General features: G+C 51.8%; 7 protein-coding genes across 7 annotated transcripts; 4 read left to right on the top strand and 3 right to left on the bottom strand.

Moving 5' to 3' along the window:
* Nucleotides 1–944: 944 nt before the first annotated feature.
* Nucleotides 945–1607, top strand: ASPACDRAFT_40969 (uncharacterized protein; the record flags this gene model as incomplete). The annotated part of the gene is made up of 1 exon (XM_020200858.1): nucleotides 945–1607. The coding sequence occupies one exon, from the start codon at nucleotides 945–947 to the stop codon at nucleotides 1605–1607; it is 663 nt and encodes a 220-aa protein (XP_020058489.1).
* A 1157-nt stretch (nucleotides 1608–2764) lies between these two features.
* On the top strand, nucleotides 2765–5145 carry ASPACDRAFT_40968 (S53 family peptidase; the record flags this gene model as incomplete). Its single annotated transcript, XM_020200857.1, has 9 exons — nucleotides 2765–2973; nucleotides 3028–3291; nucleotides 3342–3876; nucleotides 3928–4124; nucleotides 4173–4310; nucleotides 4360–4536; nucleotides 4595–4770; nucleotides 4839–5013; nucleotides 5073–5145. The coding sequence occupies 9 exons, from the start codon at nucleotides 2765–2767 to the stop codon at nucleotides 5143–5145; spliced, it is 1944 nt and encodes a 647-aa protein (XP_020058488.1).
* Nucleotides 5146–5254: 109 nt separating this feature from the next.
* On the bottom strand, nucleotides 5255–6468 carry ASPACDRAFT_114832 (GNAT family N-acetyltransferase). Its single transcript, XM_020195837.1, has 2 exons — nucleotides 5861–6468; nucleotides 5255–5780 (listed from the first exon to the last, which is right to left on the bottom strand). The coding sequence occupies exons 1-2, from the start codon at nucleotides 6357–6359 to the stop codon at nucleotides 5524–5526; spliced, it is 756 nt and encodes a 251-aa protein (XP_020058487.1). The 5' UTR covers nucleotides 6360–6468; the 3' UTR covers nucleotides 5255–5523.
* A 2502-nt stretch (nucleotides 6469–8970) lies between these two features.
* Nucleotides 8971–10321, top strand: ASPACDRAFT_1854143 (intradiol ring-cleavage dioxygenase; the record flags this gene model as incomplete). Its single annotated transcript, XM_020197360.1, has 2 exons — nucleotides 8971–9202; nucleotides 9265–10321. 2 exons carry the CDS (start codon nucleotides 8971–8973, stop codon nucleotides 10143–10145), a joined length of 1113 nt encoding a protein of 370 aa, XP_020058486.1. The 3' UTR covers nucleotides 10146–10321.
* Nucleotides 10322–11237: 916 nt separating this feature from the next.
* On the top strand, nucleotides 11238–12128 carry ASPACDRAFT_114831 (uncharacterized protein). Its single transcript, XM_020195836.1, has one exon. It carries the CDS (start codon nucleotides 11353–11355, stop codon nucleotides 11908–11910), a length of 558 nt encoding a protein of 185 aa, XP_020058485.1. The 5' UTR covers nucleotides 11238–11352; the 3' UTR covers nucleotides 11911–12128.
* On the bottom strand, nucleotides 12116–13175 carry ASPACDRAFT_1854141 (uncharacterized protein). Its single transcript, XM_020197359.1, has one exon. The coding sequence runs from the start codon at nucleotides 13004–13006 to the stop codon at nucleotides 12209–12211; it is 798 nt and encodes a 265-aa protein (XP_020058484.1). The 5' UTR covers nucleotides 13007–13175; the 3' UTR covers nucleotides 12116–12208.
* A 1691-nt stretch (nucleotides 13176–14866) lies between these two features.
* Nucleotides 14867–16276, bottom strand: ASPACDRAFT_114830 (MBL fold metallo-hydrolase). Its single transcript, XM_020195835.1, has 2 exons — nucleotides 15554–16276; nucleotides 14867–15434 (listed from the first exon to the last, which is right to left on the bottom strand). The coding sequence occupies exons 1-2, from the start codon at nucleotides 16124–16126 to the stop codon at nucleotides 15003–15005; spliced, it is 1005 nt and encodes a 334-aa protein (XP_020058483.1). The 5' UTR covers nucleotides 16127–16276; the 3' UTR covers nucleotides 14867–15002.
* Between the last annotated feature and the right edge of the window lie 401 nt (nucleotides 16277–16677).

Genomic DNA, 16677 nt, shown 5'->3' with positions numbered 1-16677 from the left:
CTCTCGCTTCTCCAGTCTCGGCCGAGCTCGCTAACAAAACATCGTTTCCCATAGCATAGCAGAGCGCATGTTTGACTTACTTCGTCCCACAGTTTAAGATAAAAGATAAGACACTAGAGTCACGGAGATTGTAACACTAAGAGTCCCAGATTCACCGCGTAATTTGATGCGTATCTTGGTACCTAGGGTCAATTAGTATATATGGCCGTACTCTAGGCGAAGAGACAAGCCTAAGGTGCCGAGGGCAGCCGAAGATAGATTCTGAGCTGCCGACAATCGTGATTGACGTAAATTGGCGACGACAAGGGATCGCGTTTGACGACTATCGACAGCGTGGGTGAAAGCTAGGCAGACAGTAGGGCTTCCCCAATCGAGACTACAGCCCGATTTTAACAACTTTCTCAGCAATTCACGTTGCATCCCGTTACGCCGGACCTAAATTATTCAAGGTAGATGGGATGGTAATACGTTTTTTTGAAGACTGCTCATACTAGTGTACATGGAAAAGAACAATGAAAAAGCAAGCGAAACCAATCAACTAGCTACACCGCTTTGGTCATCTCGCTGTCTATCTTTAAATGGCTTCTAATATGTCTATGTTCATGTTATCTTCCAGCATCCCACACGAGCACTCATCGTGTGCCCCCTCACATTAAAAGCATATGGAACTGACCCGGGAGAGCTTGTTAGACTTGAAGTCATCCGGAATGGTTACATTTACGAGGATCTTTCGATCCTCACCCAAGTGCAAAGAAAATATTTAGCTGTGATACAGGTAGCCACGTGACCATCATGAAGTTTTTGTAAGAGTTTCGAATTGTATAGACGTTGACTAGTAAGGGCATAAGTCGAAAGATGTACAATAAATCGGCTACTTCTGACGCTATGTCTGTTCGAACTTTTGCTTGACGAGAGCAGCAAAGTTATCCCCCTATTTTGTCGCAATGGCATCTGGCGGTATGGAATCTGAGCGAATCCGATCCACTAAATACTCCACCACACTGAAGACAGGGCTGACGCCGGTGCGTATCGGTTTCGTGAATCGTTCGAGCGGCTCTTGTCGGAAGCCACATCCTACACCACTGGCATTGGGAAGGGCATTTGTCATGCCTAGTCCTAAGATGGTAGCTGAGACCAGTATCCCAAAAGTACCACGAAGGGCAGTGTGGGCATTGGTGGTAGAAGTGGCTGCTCTGGTGGTGCCGCTCAATCTCGACTTTGCTGCCAAATCGCATGTCACATGGCACATCTCCCGGGCCGGGTACTTCGCAAATGAACTGTTCGTGTTCGTCAGATGGTTCCAGTCGATAGCACATGGGAACATGAGGACCAACTTGCCGGTAGCCCCGCTGCACCTCTGGGGCGACGGGTGGGTTATGCTGCTCTGGCAGATCAAGACCTTCGTCCACATCGTCCCCATCGGGCCCGTTCTCTTCGCCGCAATGCCCAGTGCAACAGAGCTCGCTGCGCAGAAACCAAAGGGCTCTGCATTTCGTGCAGCCAAATCTGGTGGGAAGACCAATGGCATCGATTCTGGCTGCGAAACAACGCATTCGTCATGGTGCATCTCGCCACACCTCGAGCACCGCCACAATAAAGTGCCCTGAACCGGATGCTGGTGCTCGTGACATATCTCGCATTTCAAATCGCTGTACCCATCCATGTCTGAGGGCACGGATTCTACGACCACCTCCTGCTGTCTCCGTTCCTCTAGTGACAACATTTCTAAACGGACTTTGCTCTCCGGGTGTTAACTGCCCTTATATGTTTGGTGCGATAGAGGACCCAGGTGGGGATCTTGGTGAATGTCGAGTTGATTGACTACGCGCAGTTTTCGAGTTGCGACTATTGGCTAAATCGTCACAGCCTGATAATTTGGGTCATTTATATACACCTGCAGAGCCCAGAACGCAGAGCATAAACAGGAGAGATGATCCCCTTGTTGAAATCTGAACAAAGTATTTGTGCTTCTTTGTATAATTCCGTCGTGTCTTTTATTTGTTGTCTGGTCGGGGTAGGCTGCATGGCGCCTACCTTGTATTCTTTATTTCCAAGAGATCTTCCCACTGAAGCTCGAATTGGTTATCTGATGTGAGGTTGTGTATGGTGGTCTTTGTCGCTGAGTGTGTACGGATAGCCCTACTTTTCACCTTCGTGTTTGTACAGTCCGCGGTAACCGGATCGTCGGTACGGGCAACTCAAGTCTAGTAAGACCGATACAACAAATCTTAGGCTTTTGATGACCTGGTATCTCAGCGACTAGTCAGATATGTTTCCACGAGCGCAGAATAATATTTTGTGGTGAGTGTAACCAAGCAATTCATCCAAAAATTGCATGCCAAGTTCCCAACGCGCCCTCATCTTTTGTTACGTTTGCAAAGAATCCTCCGTCTGACAACAGTCTAAGACGACGGTACTGCTCTCGAGCCTATGCTAAGCATTTGTGAATTGTCTGCCGCAATCAAGCTTGCGTGATGGGCCACTAATGCAGGTCAAGTGGAGATGGTCTCAGCACTCAAAGCGGGCCATGTCCCTGATAGGCGAATCAGCACGGCAAGGTTCTTATCGTATCCTCACCAAGTGACTAAAACGGCATATTGAGCTATATTCAATCAAGGCGCTAGATGAACCCTTCCGCAGGACCGATGTCACCTCCGTCGGAGGAAACGGAGATTGACCGGCCCACTGAGCCCAGATGACGAGATTATAAATGCTCCCATCGGACTGCCACTGCTTCATCTCCGCGGTCAGGCTGCAAGTCAAAATGATTTTTCTGTCCTCCTTCGTCGCATTGTCCTTGGCGGCATTGTCGGGGGCCCTCCCAGCATCCGATCATGTCGTCCATGAAAAGCGCAGTAGCGCCTCGACCCTGTGGCAGAAGGCTGCTCGTGTGAACGGGACCGAGAACGTGATTGTGCGAATCGGGTTGACTCAAAACAACCTCGACCGCGGGTATGAATACTTGATGGATGTGTATGTGGTCCTTTTCCCGAGCGTATATCGATCGCAACTAACGAGATACAACAGATCGGACTCAGTTTCTCCTAACTACGGAAAGTTCTGGACGCCAGAGAAAGTGGCCGAGGCTTTTGCTCCCTCGAATGAAACCGTCACTGCTGTGAGGCAATGGCTCATCGAAGCCGGGGTTGACAGCTCTCGGCTTTCCCAGACAAAGAACAAGGCTTGGATTGTTTTCAACGCGACGACTGCGGAGGCAGAGACTCTCCTCCACACCCAGTACTATCATTACAAGAACGCGGTCACTGGTTCGACCGCCATTGCTACCGATCAGTAAGCCTCTTTGGCTCTCCTACACGTGGAATCTGTATTGACAAAGTTAGATATCGTCTTCCCCAGTCTGTCACGCAGCACGTGGACTACATCAAGCCCGGTGTGATCCTGCCACTGACTTCACGAAAGCGACAGGCCGGCCGAAAGCCTCTGCGGTACCAGCCTGCCAAGAAAACTACCCCAAACCCTTCCTCGCTTGCCACCTGCGATGAAGCCATTACCCCTGCTTGCGTGGCGGCATTGTACAAGATTCCTGCGGCAAGCAGAGATGTGAGCGCCAATAACTCACTCGGGATCTTCGAGGAGGGCGACTACTACGCCCAAGAGGATTTGGATTTGTTTTTCAAGAACTTCACACGCTGGATTCCCAGTGGCACGCATCCCAAGCCTGCATTTATCGACGGGGCCGAGGCTCCTGTTCCGGTTGATGAGGCCGGAGCAGAGTCGGATCTGGACTTTCAGCTGGCATACCCCATTGTTTACCCCCAGGAAATCACATTGTTCCAGAATGATGACTACAACTACGCCAGTGAAGAGATCTACACCTCCGGGTTCTTCAACACCTTTCTCGATGCGCTTGATGGGGTAAGTGCCCTTCCCTCCCCAAGGCATATCGCGCTAACTGAGGTCTCTCAGTCTTACTGTACCTACTGTGCGGACGGCGAATGCGGCGATGCATCGGGCCTTGACCCCGTCTACCCCGACACAAACCAAGGAGGGTACACCGGACAGCTGATGTGCGGTACCTACAAGCCCACCAACGTTATCTCTATCTCCTACGGCCTGCAGGAAGACGATCTTCCGGAGTATTATCAGAAGCGTCAGTGCAACGAGTATGAATAAACCCCTCCTCCTTGACAGTCACGAATCTAATATCCTAGGTTCCTCAAACTCGGTCTTCAGGGTACTTCTATCCTGATCGCCTCCGGCGACGACGGCGTCGCGGGCCCGCCAGGCGATTATACCGACGATGGCTGTCTTGGAAACGGAACAATCTTTAGCCCCGCGTTCCCCAACAGGTGGGTATCGGTTACCTTCCACTAAGCTATTGCATGCTAAGGAGCACAGCTGCCCGTGGGTCACCAACGTTGGTGCGACAAAGCTTTACCCAGGGTACACTGTCGCAGAAGGTGAGAGTGCCGCCTACGACCCGATCGGCGACCCATACTCCATCGCGTACGCCTCCGGGGGCGGCTTCAGCAATATCTATCCCATCCCAAGCTATCAAGCGGCGGCCGTCGCTGAGTCAGTCGCCCTAATCTAACTACCAGCCCTACCTTCGAAACTAACCCAATGTACGCAGATACTTCAAAAATCACAACCCACCCTACCCATACTACAAGGGCGCAGCCAACATAGGCAAGAACGGCGGGCTCTACAACCGACTGGGCCGCGGATACCCCGACGTCGCCGCCAACGGTGACAACATCGCCATGTTCAATGCGGGCGAGTACATTCTGGAGGGCGGTACTAGTGCTAGTATGTTGCCCACTACCAACCTCCTCCTGGAACCCAGTTAGAAGACGATAGAACTGATCTATGTTCAGGTACCCCAATATTCTCTTCGGTGATCAACCGCATCATCGAGAAGCGCATTGCTGCCGGCAAGGGCCCTGTGGGATTCCTGAACCCGGTGCTCTATCGCAATGCGGATGCGCTGAACGATATCACCAACGGGACGAATCCCGGCTGCGGGACGGATGGATTCTCGACTGCTCCTGGGTATGTAGCCATCGCGTTTTTGCTCAATTTACAAGGTGATGCTAACGGTAAATTTGTAGATGGGACCCCGTGACGGGACTCGGAACACCGAACTTTCCTAAGTTGCTGGAGGTGTTTTTGAGTCTGCCGTAGCATGGAAATACCTACTATGGGGGAACTGAACGTACCAATGAGGGTAATTCATGTGGAGATCTGTGTCAACTCTATAGTCTGGTTGAGATAGATCAAGAATGCATGAGATGTCTCCCTGAAATACAACCTTCCGCTGTACATGTTCTATATGATAGGGTAAACTGATAACTGTTCATACAGTACAGTAGTTGAATCTTCTTCCCGCCGCACTTGATTGTACATACAGGCTTGGGTAAAACCTTACTTAAAGCCTACCAGATAGATCACATAAATTCCGAAACCTTGAAGATGTCCTAAACACTACTTATCGCCTAGTAGTGGTTATGAAGCACGCTCCAAGCCATACAACCGAAACAAATAAGACACACTGACAATTTTTCAGAAACCCCGCCACTGAACAACGGTAAGCGACTTCCACCCCCCGCCTCTGTTCTCCGGGTAGGGCGCCCAGTCTTCCAAGGTGCAGAGCACCTCGAAATCATTCTTCTCGAAAACGCGGAGACTCCCGACATTTTCGACAAACGCCGACGCCATGAGTCGCTTGGTGTTCATTCGCGGGACTCCCCAGTCCTGGATCAGCGTCCGCAGGACTAGAGTCATGATTCCTCGGCCGTGGTGGGATGGTGCCAGGAAGTCTGAAAACGAAAGCATAGTTAGACAACAAACCCCCAGAAGCAAACAACCAATGCAGTATGCAGATATCCGATGTACTTACAGCCAATCCCCCACGCAATCCCCTCGTCTCCCGGCGGCAACTCACTATTCAGACGCTGCGCCTCAGCTCGCTCCGGACTGTCATGGCGATACTCGTAGAACATGTACCGCGCGATCTCAATATCCCCAATCAAGACATCCTGTTTTGGATGGCCCGTCTGTGGGTCCTCTTCTATGACTTCCCGAATGACCGTAAAGGGACACAGGTCAAAGTGCTGTTGCTGCTGGACCGACGTCTCGAATTCGGCGCGTAAAGCCCGAAGGACGGGCTCAGCGGCCGCGCATTTGGATTTGACCCATTCTTCTTCATGCTCGCGGAGATAGGGGTACGGGGGGCCGGTAAGATTGAGGTAGATGCGCGGGTCATTGAGGAGTGGGACTTTGGCGGCGATGGTCTCCTTGAGTTGGTGCAGTCGGTGCGGGGTGAGGATGATATGGCTGAGTGGTGCCGGGAGGCGCAGGTACGGCTCTTGCGTCTCGGGGTTGTAGAGGATGGGCATTTTGAGGGGCAGATTTGGATTTCGACTCTAGACCTGTATCTGTTTCTCTGGCGAGATCGCGGGGATTTAGAGGCTTATTTATAGATTCTGGGAGTGCTTGTCGTTCGCCCACGAAAGTGTTGCTAAGCTCACTTGAGCCTCCATGAGTCATTCCGAAGCCGATCCCGAGGCCGCCCCCTGCGATTCTGTTCCGCATCGCTGGATGAAGCAGGCTGCGTATAGGATTCTTTCATGTCAGCCATGTAGAACACCGGAAAAGCTCGATAGTGCAGAAAGCAGAACTCATAAAAAAGTCTAGTATTGTAGCATAGTGGGTAAGAAAAGTATTTTTAGTAGAAGACAGAAAGTCTGGAAATACAGTACTGCGCAGTCCATGATCTCCAAAATATGTTTCCGCTCAAGTGTGTACTGAGCCGAAGCCTTCGCGGGCATGAATTTCTCAGTCTGTCCCTATCATTGTTCCAGACTTATATATATGCCAGGAAAGGACCATAGTTACGTTCTGCATCACCCTCTAATCCACCTTTCCCCTCCACTAAGCATATACCCAAGGGGCAGGGGCCATCACGCAAGCCGCCATCACTGGTCATTCAGCTCGACTCAGAGTCCCCTATCACTCAATGGCCGTGCATCTAGTGGCGCTTACATTCAGGCTGATATCATCCGAACAAGGTAGCAGTGTCACGCTGAGAAAATCGAAGGGAATTTCAACTCGCCAACCCCAACCTCAACACAACACTTCCAGCCCAGCCATCCGCAGTCAGCGGGCAGGTGAAAGGACAATAACACATGATACGAGTGTCTGCATAAAACCTTTCAACATAATAAGATATATACACCCATATATACAACTGTCATCATGCAGATGAGACCTGTCTGTTACCTCGCATACCATAACTACCTTCTCGGCGTTCGAAGGAGAAAGTCCGATCAGAAACAGAACGCGAGACACCGTCATGGGAAGGGGGGGCGGCATACCAGACTGATTATAGCTTCTTCACCGCGACGGAATACGCTGTGAGCTTCCGATCGGTTTTAATGGCTTAGAAACGTGATGAATCTCTCTTACGCGGTGGGAGTGTAGAGATTGGCGCGCCTACTACGCCTATCCCATATTGGAAAAGGAGAACCGGAGTGTTGCACTGGTGACATGAAGGACAGTCTGTGAATGCATGCCATGAATTGTGGACGTTACGGTACACGTAAGGTAAACTAAGAGAGCCGATGCTGTGATCCGGCAAGAAATGTGCTTCGTTCTGGATGTTATTCCATTGCTGGCCGGAAAACTCCAGGTTCCGGCCCCAGGTTATGAAATTTGGAACAGGAGCTTGAGGAAATGAAATGGTTTCAAACTATGGTTCGAAATAGTACTATCGAGATTCTCAATTGCCATGAAAAATCCTGGGACGTTAAGCACAGTGGCACTATGTATCAGAGGCAAATACTTCTAAGAATGGATAAAGGTACGAATCCGAGTTTTCATACAGATTACTGCTCTCAAAATGATGCCGACGTACCCATACGCATGTTTGGATTCAATGTGCGATATGACTTCCTGCCCGTTGTGAGCTGTAATGGAGGAATTCAGGCCTGCGATGAAAGTGTAGCCCGGAGTCCCCGACCTGGAATGGGACACGAATTACTTAGTATTGAAAGAAGTGTTTGTCCCATGCGATGGATACACCTAGAACACCAGGACCGGCTCCGGGCTGTGAGCCCAATTGCCGGTATCATGATCCACATATGCTCAGCAAAGTGTTCTATATCACTTATTATACACAAAGACCCCAGCCGCGATCGGCATTTCACTCTGACTAGCGGTATAATATGTGAAATAGCGTACATTCAGAACTCATCATCACACGGAAGATAATTAAAGTCCGTTCCCTTCCCTTCACTCTACTTCCCATGGGAGGCAAGACTCTCATGCAACCTGCAGTCTGCATAACAGGATGCATTCAGCCAATTGTGCAAGCTTGAACCCTTTGTCAGACAATCGATTCACCAACAGATTCTTTGCATCGGACTCATGCACCTGAGAAACTGGTCTTGGCAGAGCGCTGGACAAAGAGACTGGCACGGGTACGGCCCGATTCCGCTCCAAGAAGGGCAAGTCTAATCGCCCTGGCCTGGGGTATAGTATTTTCTTGGCGACGCCAAGAGGGATAAAGGGCTTATGGTTGATTTTAATAGAGTGAAGCAATATTAGTATGCTTGGCGACTTGGAAATGGGTTCAATGTGAGTGGTAGGAAAGGACGCGCGTCCAAAGGCCCCACCGGAGTTAGACCCTGCCCTACCTTTTCCGAGCCAAGACGCTGACGACGACGTTTGTACCATCATGTCCCTCGCCTACAAACCGGTACGGAAAAGCGCCATCGATACTCATCTTCACTCATAGTTGGCGGAAAGAAGACAATGAAGATGTCTGATGCCGACGATGCACGATGATACTGGACCTTCCGTGAGAAGAGGAGAAGTATGAGAAGACGAGGTATAAAAGCGCGCGATGTCTCACTGGGTCTTGAGAAGAATCATCTCTAGCAACAACAGCAACAGCTCCTCCTGAGTAGAAGCTTGATACTTACCATTTCTTGTGCCTTCGCATCAATCATGGTCCTTTTCTCAAAGCTCGTTGTCCTAGGGATGGCCGCCGTCGCGGTGGCTCATCCCGGCCATGAGGACATTGGCTCCAATGTGGCACTGAAAAGGAGCTTCCTCCGTCACTCTCGCAACAGCTTGTCCAAGTGCGCGGAGAAAGCTGAGTTTCGTGCGCTGCAGGCTCGCGCGGCTGCTCGTCGCCGGGATATCGCAAGCAAGAAAGCCAAGAGAAGCGCAGACGAGGGTAAGTACTGCAACAGCAAGACAGCCGTTCTTCTCCACGAATGGTCCTAATACATGTAGTAGGCTTCCTTAAAGCCCGGGACCTTACAACTGTGATCAACACCTCTCATCTCTCCAGCCTAACCGGTGTAACCGCCGACTCGTCCGAAGACGTCTTCTTCTCAGACGATGTGTCCTGCATTCTGTCCCCGGAAGGCGAGGTTGGCCCCTTCTGGGTCAAGGGCGAGTACATCCGCTCCGACGTGACCGACGACGAGCCCGGGGTGTCCGTCGTGATGGACGCGCAGTTCATCGACATCGACACCTGCGAGCCGATCGAGAATCTGTACTTCGACGTCTGGAACTGCAACTCCACCGGCGTCTACTCCGGAGTCCAGGACAGCAGCAACGGGAACGGTAATGACGCCAGTAATCTGGACAACACTGCGCTGCGCGGCCTGCAGCCCACCGACGCGGACGGGGTGGCGCAGTTCACCACCATTTTCCCCGGCCATTACAACGGCCGCGCCACCCACGTGCATGTCATTGCCCACATTGGCGCGACCGTGCTGTCCAACGGGACCCTGACCGGCGGTAATATCGCCCATATCGGCCAGCTGTTCTACGACCAGGACCTCATTACCCAGGTGGAGGCGCTGTCTCCGTACAGTGAGAATACCGTGGCTATCACCCTCAACGCCAATGACCGGGTCCTGGCAGCCGAGACTGAGAACAGTGACTCGGATCCGGTGCTCGAGTACGTTCTCCTTGGGGATACTGTGGAGGATGGACTCTTTTCGTGGATCACCATTGGTATCGATACTTCTGCGAGCTACAGCGCGAGCTACGCGGCCACCTTGACTTCGTCTGGTGGTGTTTCGAGCTCCAACAGCGGTAGCAGTGGAAATAGTGGCAGCGGAAGTAGTGGAGGTAATGGCGGTAACGGCGCAAGTGGCCCCCACTAAAGGTCTCGAGTCATTGCAGCCTAGGCTGTGAAAGCAGGAAGGCAAGGACGGACGCATGAAGAGTACCATTCAATGGGGAAGGGTCGCGGCTGTGGCCGTACTTGGACGAAGGACTGGACTATCATCGCACAAGATACACGCTATGTTATTCGCTCGTTTTTAGTCCTGGATCCACGCGATTGATTTACAATCTACATATCAGTTGATTGCCATATCGACTCTTTTAACCTTCCTTTACATTTCCGAATAAACCAACGAGCCCTGAATGGCAGTCATTTTAAATAAGCAGCCACAATTATATGACGAGTCGAGAGTGCTAACATATATTTCAAAGCAGTCGACACAAGCGCCTCAAGGACCTGCACCCATACACCTATTTTCTCTAGCGCCGTTACCTTGCTCCGATACCAAAACCGCCACATTACAGATAGTACGCAATTATGTCTAGTTCTATCACGAATATAGAGTATATACGTAACCCCCAACTCCTCGCTTTACCACCATAGTTCAGGACTCCAGGCCTGAAGACAAATCTTGAACCCATTTTCTCCGGTCCACGACTCTTGCCGGCCGACATTGTCCCCATTCCTCGCCACCTGATGGGTCATCACTCCGCCGTCGTTGGCGTACGCGACCCGGATTGGTTAATGCAGTGGAATTTTCTGCGCATGTTGAAGGACGGGAATGACTGGCGTGAAAGCAGTGAAAACCCCAATGATATGAAGTCGAAAATGAACGAGACTGCAAGCTGAAGGATTTGATATTGATTGCGAGCAATGTAAATGAGATGATGGACCTAGTCTGGAGGTCCCTAGATATAGATACATGCAGTTGTTGCTCTACGCTACAGACCCTTGTTGGAGGGTATCATTCAGAATGGATGGTGAGATGGGCGTTGCCTGCATCTGAGAAGATTCCGAAAGGTGACAAGTAGACGGTTTTGATTATCATCCAGATGTGTTGATGTTTCTGATACCATCGACTAGGGGTGTGATGCGATGGTAACCTGATGCGGTTAGCAGGGGCGCCCCCATCCATACCACTTCCAACCTAGCGCTGACGACTAGAATGACTCAACGAACACCGACCCCCACGAGCTTAATTGTTATTTAAAGTATGCTGTGACTGTGTCAAATCCATCTCTCATAGTTTACTTCTCCATTGTTGACATCATATCTTTTTTGCACAATTTCACTGTGATCCAAACATGTCGTTACCCACAGATCCCGTCCACTGGACCCGAGGTGAATTCCTCATCTCCACCGATAAGAGATACCTCTCGCCCACGGCCATCAATCACGCATTCGCACAGGACTACATGTACTGGGCCAAACCATTTCCCGAAGAAATTCTAAAGAAGGTCATCGAGAATTCATTCTGTTTTGGCGTCTACGACATCCGCTCGCATCGACTCTGCAATGAAGAGAACGGCCACTCACAGCAACCGGTCGAAGACTTGAATGCAGCCGATGTGAAGCAGATCGGGTTCGCCCGGCTGGTAACCGATCGCGTCACATTCGCTTATCTGACCGACCTATACGTCCTGGCGGAGTACCAGGGGCGAGGGCTGGGTGGGTGGCTCATCGATTGTGTGGATGAGGTGGTCCGCCCCCTGCCGTACTTGCGGTGGCTGATGCTGCGGACTTCGGCCGCAAAGAGTCAGGCGTCGTATGAGACCCGGCTCGGGATGAAGGTGCTTGATACTGGGGATATCGATAAAGGTCCGGTCATGATGGGGAGACAGGGAACGGCTGGGGGAGTATGAGTGTGCAGGTTAAGAGGGGAGGTGTTCGGGCTGGATGGCTCTTCTAGACTTGCACGTGGGAGTAGGATAACAGACGATTATCGCGTTTTGTTCCTAGGGAGTACATACTTACCTTCGAAGAGGAGATATATAATAGCTTCGTGCCGCATATTTTGCCTTTCACAGCTAATTCCATAGACTTCTCCGCAATACAGGTGCAGAAATGCAGCGCCAACTTTGATCTTGATCGTTTTCAATCTAATTTAAACATCAAAAAATAGTGTTACATGACACAATCCAAGAATCCGTGCCAACCCAATCATTTCTTATGCTCCCCAGCAAGCTTATCATACATCCCCCCAAACTGCGCATACCACTGATCAACGACCTCCTGACTCCACCCCGGCGCAATAACATCTTGCCCACCCTCCAACCCCTGGACAAAAAACTCCATAAACTCCTCCACCGTCAACGCACTCGGATTCTTATGCTTCTTATTATCATCCGGATCCGACCGGTCGCGATGCAGATCTGTTCCCACGGAGGGCGGCACGACCTCCACGACCCTGATTCCTTCATACCCGCCCTTCTCCAGCTGCGTGCGCAGCGTCATCGACCAGAAGTGCAACCACGCCTTGGTGCCATTATACACCGGGTTGATGACGGCGAACGGCACGAACGCCAAAATAGACGAAACATTCATGATCGTCGCGCCGTGCGGGTGTGTCCGAAAATGCTCCAGCAGGCCTAGCGTCAGGTGCATGGGCCCGCGGATATTGATGTCGATCTCCTGGTCGGCCTTGGCCAGGAAGTCGGCGGGTGCGTCCTCGAGCACATCCAGCGGGCGCTGCACGCCCGCGTTGTTGATCAGGCAGTCAACCTCGGGGTATTTGGCCGTGAGGCGGCGGATGAAGGCCGGGATCTGCGCGACCACCCCCGTGTCCAGCACGAAGTAGTCGGTCGCCCCGATCTCTTGGGCGGTTTGCCGCAGGGTGTGCTCGGTGCGTCCGGCGATGATGACTTTCTTGCCCTTGCGCAGGAGGTAGCTGGCGATGGCTTTGCCGAGGCCGCCGCCGCCGCCGGTGATGAGGGCGCAGTTGAAGGTGAGGTTTGACATTGTTGTTTTGGTTTGTGGTGGTTTTTGGTGGTGCTGTCCTTCCTGACTGAGATCAGGGAGTTGGGAGGCAGATTCGCTCGATTTGTGCCCTGGACTGTTGATTGCAGGTAGAGAAGATAGCGGGGTACAGTATTTGTATGTGTTGGATTCGATGTATGACGCAGTTCACTTCAAACGGGCTGGTTCTCGAATTTGCTCATCGGCGAAGATCCCCGACAAAATTCGGGGAAGCCCCACCCGCGTGAGGAGTTTGGAGACTCGGCATTTGGGGATTTACTTTTTGCTCGTCCAGGGTCTAGAACCACGTGCAGGGAAAGCCACAATAACCTTATTCAACCGATTCTGTGAGGGCTTATTTTCAGAATTTCGTCATTCCTTTGCTTTTCTAAACTTTGTAATTGTCGTTAGTGAGGCAAGATACAGCCTCAGGGAATATCATAGACTGCAGCATAGCGGAAGGTGGTCTGGAGGGAGTGCTCGCAAAGCAACATTGCTGGTGAAGAGAAGCTGAGAATGTGCTCAGAAGAAGCTCTGTCACTAGGTGCGCCAAGGTGAAAATCTCCAAGTGTTTATGACTCAGGGTTTAATTGTGTCCGTACCCTGAAGTGCAGCGCATTGACTGATTCAGGGTACACTGCGCCCTACCCTAGCGCTGTCGCGCCCTGTACACCTTAAACTTTAAACCCTACGTGATGACGATGATGATCTATCACCCAGTTCGCAAACCTTTCGACCACATTCCAGAACCTCTTCAAGGTATATATATCGACCAAACGAACCGCTCTCTACGCGTCACCGTGATCACCGGTTTCCATAGCGCGACCGAAAGGAAAGATGGAAAAAGGCAATCCCCGTCGCGATGTTTCCGCAAGCCCGGAACAGAAACATCTCGACGACAAAATCAGAAAGAGGGTTTCAAGGGCCTGCGATCGCTGTAGAACGAAAAAGACAAAGGTACAGTACGACGACACCACAGATTGAGCTACTGTGCACTAAGACCCCTTGCAGTGTGACGGTGCAGACGCTTGCCACCGATGCAAGGCTTCCGGTACGAACTGCACATTTAAAAGGACTCGAAGAGCCAAGGACAGGGTCATACCTAAAGGGTAAGGCACCGAAGGCACTACATGGGCGCGGATTCGACACGACCGCGGCTGACATGGATAGATACGTCGAAATGCTCGAGAGCGATCGCCAGCGCCTGATTGATGGGCTCCGGAAGTTATATCGATACACCAGTGGAGGATGTCGCCGGGACTCGTTGATGCTTCATCTCAATGGACAAGAGCAACCTCTCATCCATGAGATCCTGAGTCGGCTGCAAGTATTACCAACAGAGTCAAAAGATTGTGACCCTCCTTACCATCGGTCTACCACTGAGACAACGACGGATTTATCTGCGACAAGTACTTCCAGCGTGGATGAGTCCAGGGAGAGTCTCTGTGAAGACGGAATAATGTCTTCGCAGACACTCACGGGACTTGACATCTCAATGACTGAACCGCTTTGGTCGATGCTAGACTCCGCACACACAGTTCAGAACCAGGACTTAGTGACAATATCCGACGCGACGACAGACTCCAAAGTACTACCACTGTGGGAAGATTGGCCTATGCAGGTGGCCACGGGCCATTTGTTCTCAACTACATTCAGTCTTGACAACGGATGTATAGATGAAACGCAGTGGCCTCTATATAGTTCGATAACCGACTAGATAGGTCTTACGTGACTCGGCGCTTGAGGAATGAAGATAATCTTGTAACTAGTGTAAACGAAGCAACCCAAAATCAACATCCCATTACGTAAAGTGTTAGAGCGATCTAGATCAACAAGAGCAAAGGAATCAAAAGCGAAGGAGTTCACAGCTTGATTCTCCGAACTCTATCTGCCCCACCCCCAAGTCTCCGAATCCCCGAATCTCCAACTTTCTACTTTTCCCAGCCCCGTCCCGTCGACCCGCCCTCTCAAATCCTCCCTGACTCGGACCCAAGCCCTCTCACTCTTCCCCAACGGCATCCCGAAAATCGTTCAGATACCGCCACCTTGCCCGTTCGGCCAGCCCCGCCTCCCGCCAACCATTGAGTGTCCGATGCGGGAAGCACCAGCCGGCATCCCCATCCTCGGCGCCCGTGAAGATAGGCAAGAGACTGTGGTCGTGAGCCGTTAGCACCAAGACCCGCTCGTCAGCGTCAAATTCGGTGAGGCCATCGATCGTGCGAAGACACTCGTCAAAATCATGCGTGAACTCTTTTGCTGGCTCAAAGAACGGGCTGTCGTTCGCGCCGGGATGACGACCCAGGGAGTGGAACAGGTGACCGGGACAGACACTCCCGAATCGAGGGTGGGAAGGCAGCGGAGATGGCCTGATCATCTCTGGTATAGGACTGTGCTTTGAGGGTCGGAACTCCCCGGGGTGGTGAGCGAAATCCTATACGTCCCTCGTGGGATTTGCGTCAGTGGCTGGACTTTTCGCCGTTGTTTTTTTTTTAGGGCTGTGTTGCCGGACGGGGCCAGGGGCCACGCAGACTCAAAAGCTAAGGTACTTACCGCACCCATGAGAACAAATGAGTCCGACTGCACGCGAGCCAATCCAACCATGTGGTCCGGTGTATGGCCCGGGGTATGCAGGAGATGGAAGCTTCCATCGCCGAACCAGTCCACGGCGGGGAAGCCACCGATCTTCAGCCGCTGCTCGTCGAACTGGATTTCTCGCAGGTTGCGGCCTTCCCAATCGGCCGACTTCACCGGAGAATCACGCTGCTCGGGCCATCCCGGCGTGAAACTGCTCGTGAACCGCGGCCCCACGACCAGCTCAGTCGAACTGGGGAACAAGGACGGATCACCGGTGTGGTCGAAATGGTGGTGCGACCAGATAATGGCGTTGACTTCGGCGAGAGGCACCCCGTTCGCGACCAAGATGTCTGAGACATTGTGCGGGGAGGAGATCTTCCAGCCACTGCTTGCAGTGTTGGTGCAGCGCTCGGCAAAGACCGGGGCCAGGTTCTGGAAGTCGGACCGGATGGACAGGTCGAACAAGATGCGCTGGCCCGATGGGTGCGTAACGAGAAAGCAGTATGAGGGCACAGCCATGCGGTCGTAGCCTTGGATTGCCGGGGTCATGAATTGCTGCGCTGGGAAGTCCAGACGGGCGCCCCTACATGTTGTTCGATGCGTGAGCCGGGCTTTTGGTAACAGGACAGTCACCGGGAAGGAACCTACGAATCGATGAGGCAGACCTCGACGGTGTTGGCGGACTGTGGTAGATGAAGCGACGCCATTGTTTGTGTTTACTGGTGAGCAGGAGTAGAAGACTATATATGGAGTCAATTCCAGACTTGGAGTTGTTTGTTGCAGAGTTATAAATTGATTCCCAAGCTCCTTCAGTCTGTGATGTAATCCAGTTGAGAATCGATAAGAGTTCGGGGTAAATAGTTGGGGCTCGACCCGCCCGCAAGCTTTCGGCTAACCCCACCAATCCAGCTATCAGTAAGTCATGGTCAGCGGCATTTTCTTGAGAATAAGTGAACCATTTCATGCTGACCTCATCGACTGACATTCGAAGAGTCTATTGAAACAACGCCTCTTGGCAATAAACGTCTGTTCAAAGGTGGTTGTTCGCAATGAGGAATACTATCGGTGGCGCTGGTGGCGGCGCCGTCCAGTTCGCCAAA

Source organism: Aspergillus aculeatus (assembly GCF_001890905.1).
Source record: "Aspergillus aculeatus ATCC 16872 unplaced genomic scaffold ASPACscaffold_4, whole genome shotgun sequence".
Classification (NCBI taxonomy): Eukaryota; Fungi; Ascomycota; class Eurotiomycetes; order Eurotiales; family Aspergillaceae; genus Aspergillus; species Aspergillus aculeatus.
This window is presented reverse-complemented; position numbering and strand designations above follow the sequence as displayed.

Excerpts from the sequence above, each read along its gene's own strand:
- ASPACDRAFT_114832 (XM_020195837.1), bottom strand. The coding sequence starts at position 6,359 with ATGCCCATCCTCTACAACCCCGAGACGCAAGAGCCGTACCTGCGCCTC. Across the intron at positions 5,781-5,860 it reads GATTGCGTGGGGGATTGGCT|ACTTCCTGGCACCATCCCAC; the intron begins GTAAGTACATCG and ends TTTCGTTTTCAG.
- ASPACDRAFT_114831 (XM_020195836.1), top strand. The coding sequence starts at position 11,353 with ATGTCGTTACCCACAGATCCCGTCCACTGGACCCGAGGTGAATTCCTC.
- ASPACDRAFT_1854141 (XM_020197359.1), bottom strand. The coding sequence starts at position 13,006 with ATGTCAAACCTCACCTTCAACTGCGCCCTCATCACCGGCGGCGGCGGC.
- ASPACDRAFT_114830 (XM_020195835.1), bottom strand. The coding sequence starts at position 16,126 with ATGACCCCGGCAATCCAAGGCTACGACCGCATGGCTGTGCCCTCATAC. Across the intron at positions 15,435-15,553 it reads CATTTGTTCTCATGGGTGCG|GATTTCGCTCACCACCCCGG; the intron begins GTAAGTACCTTA and ends AGGGACGTATAG.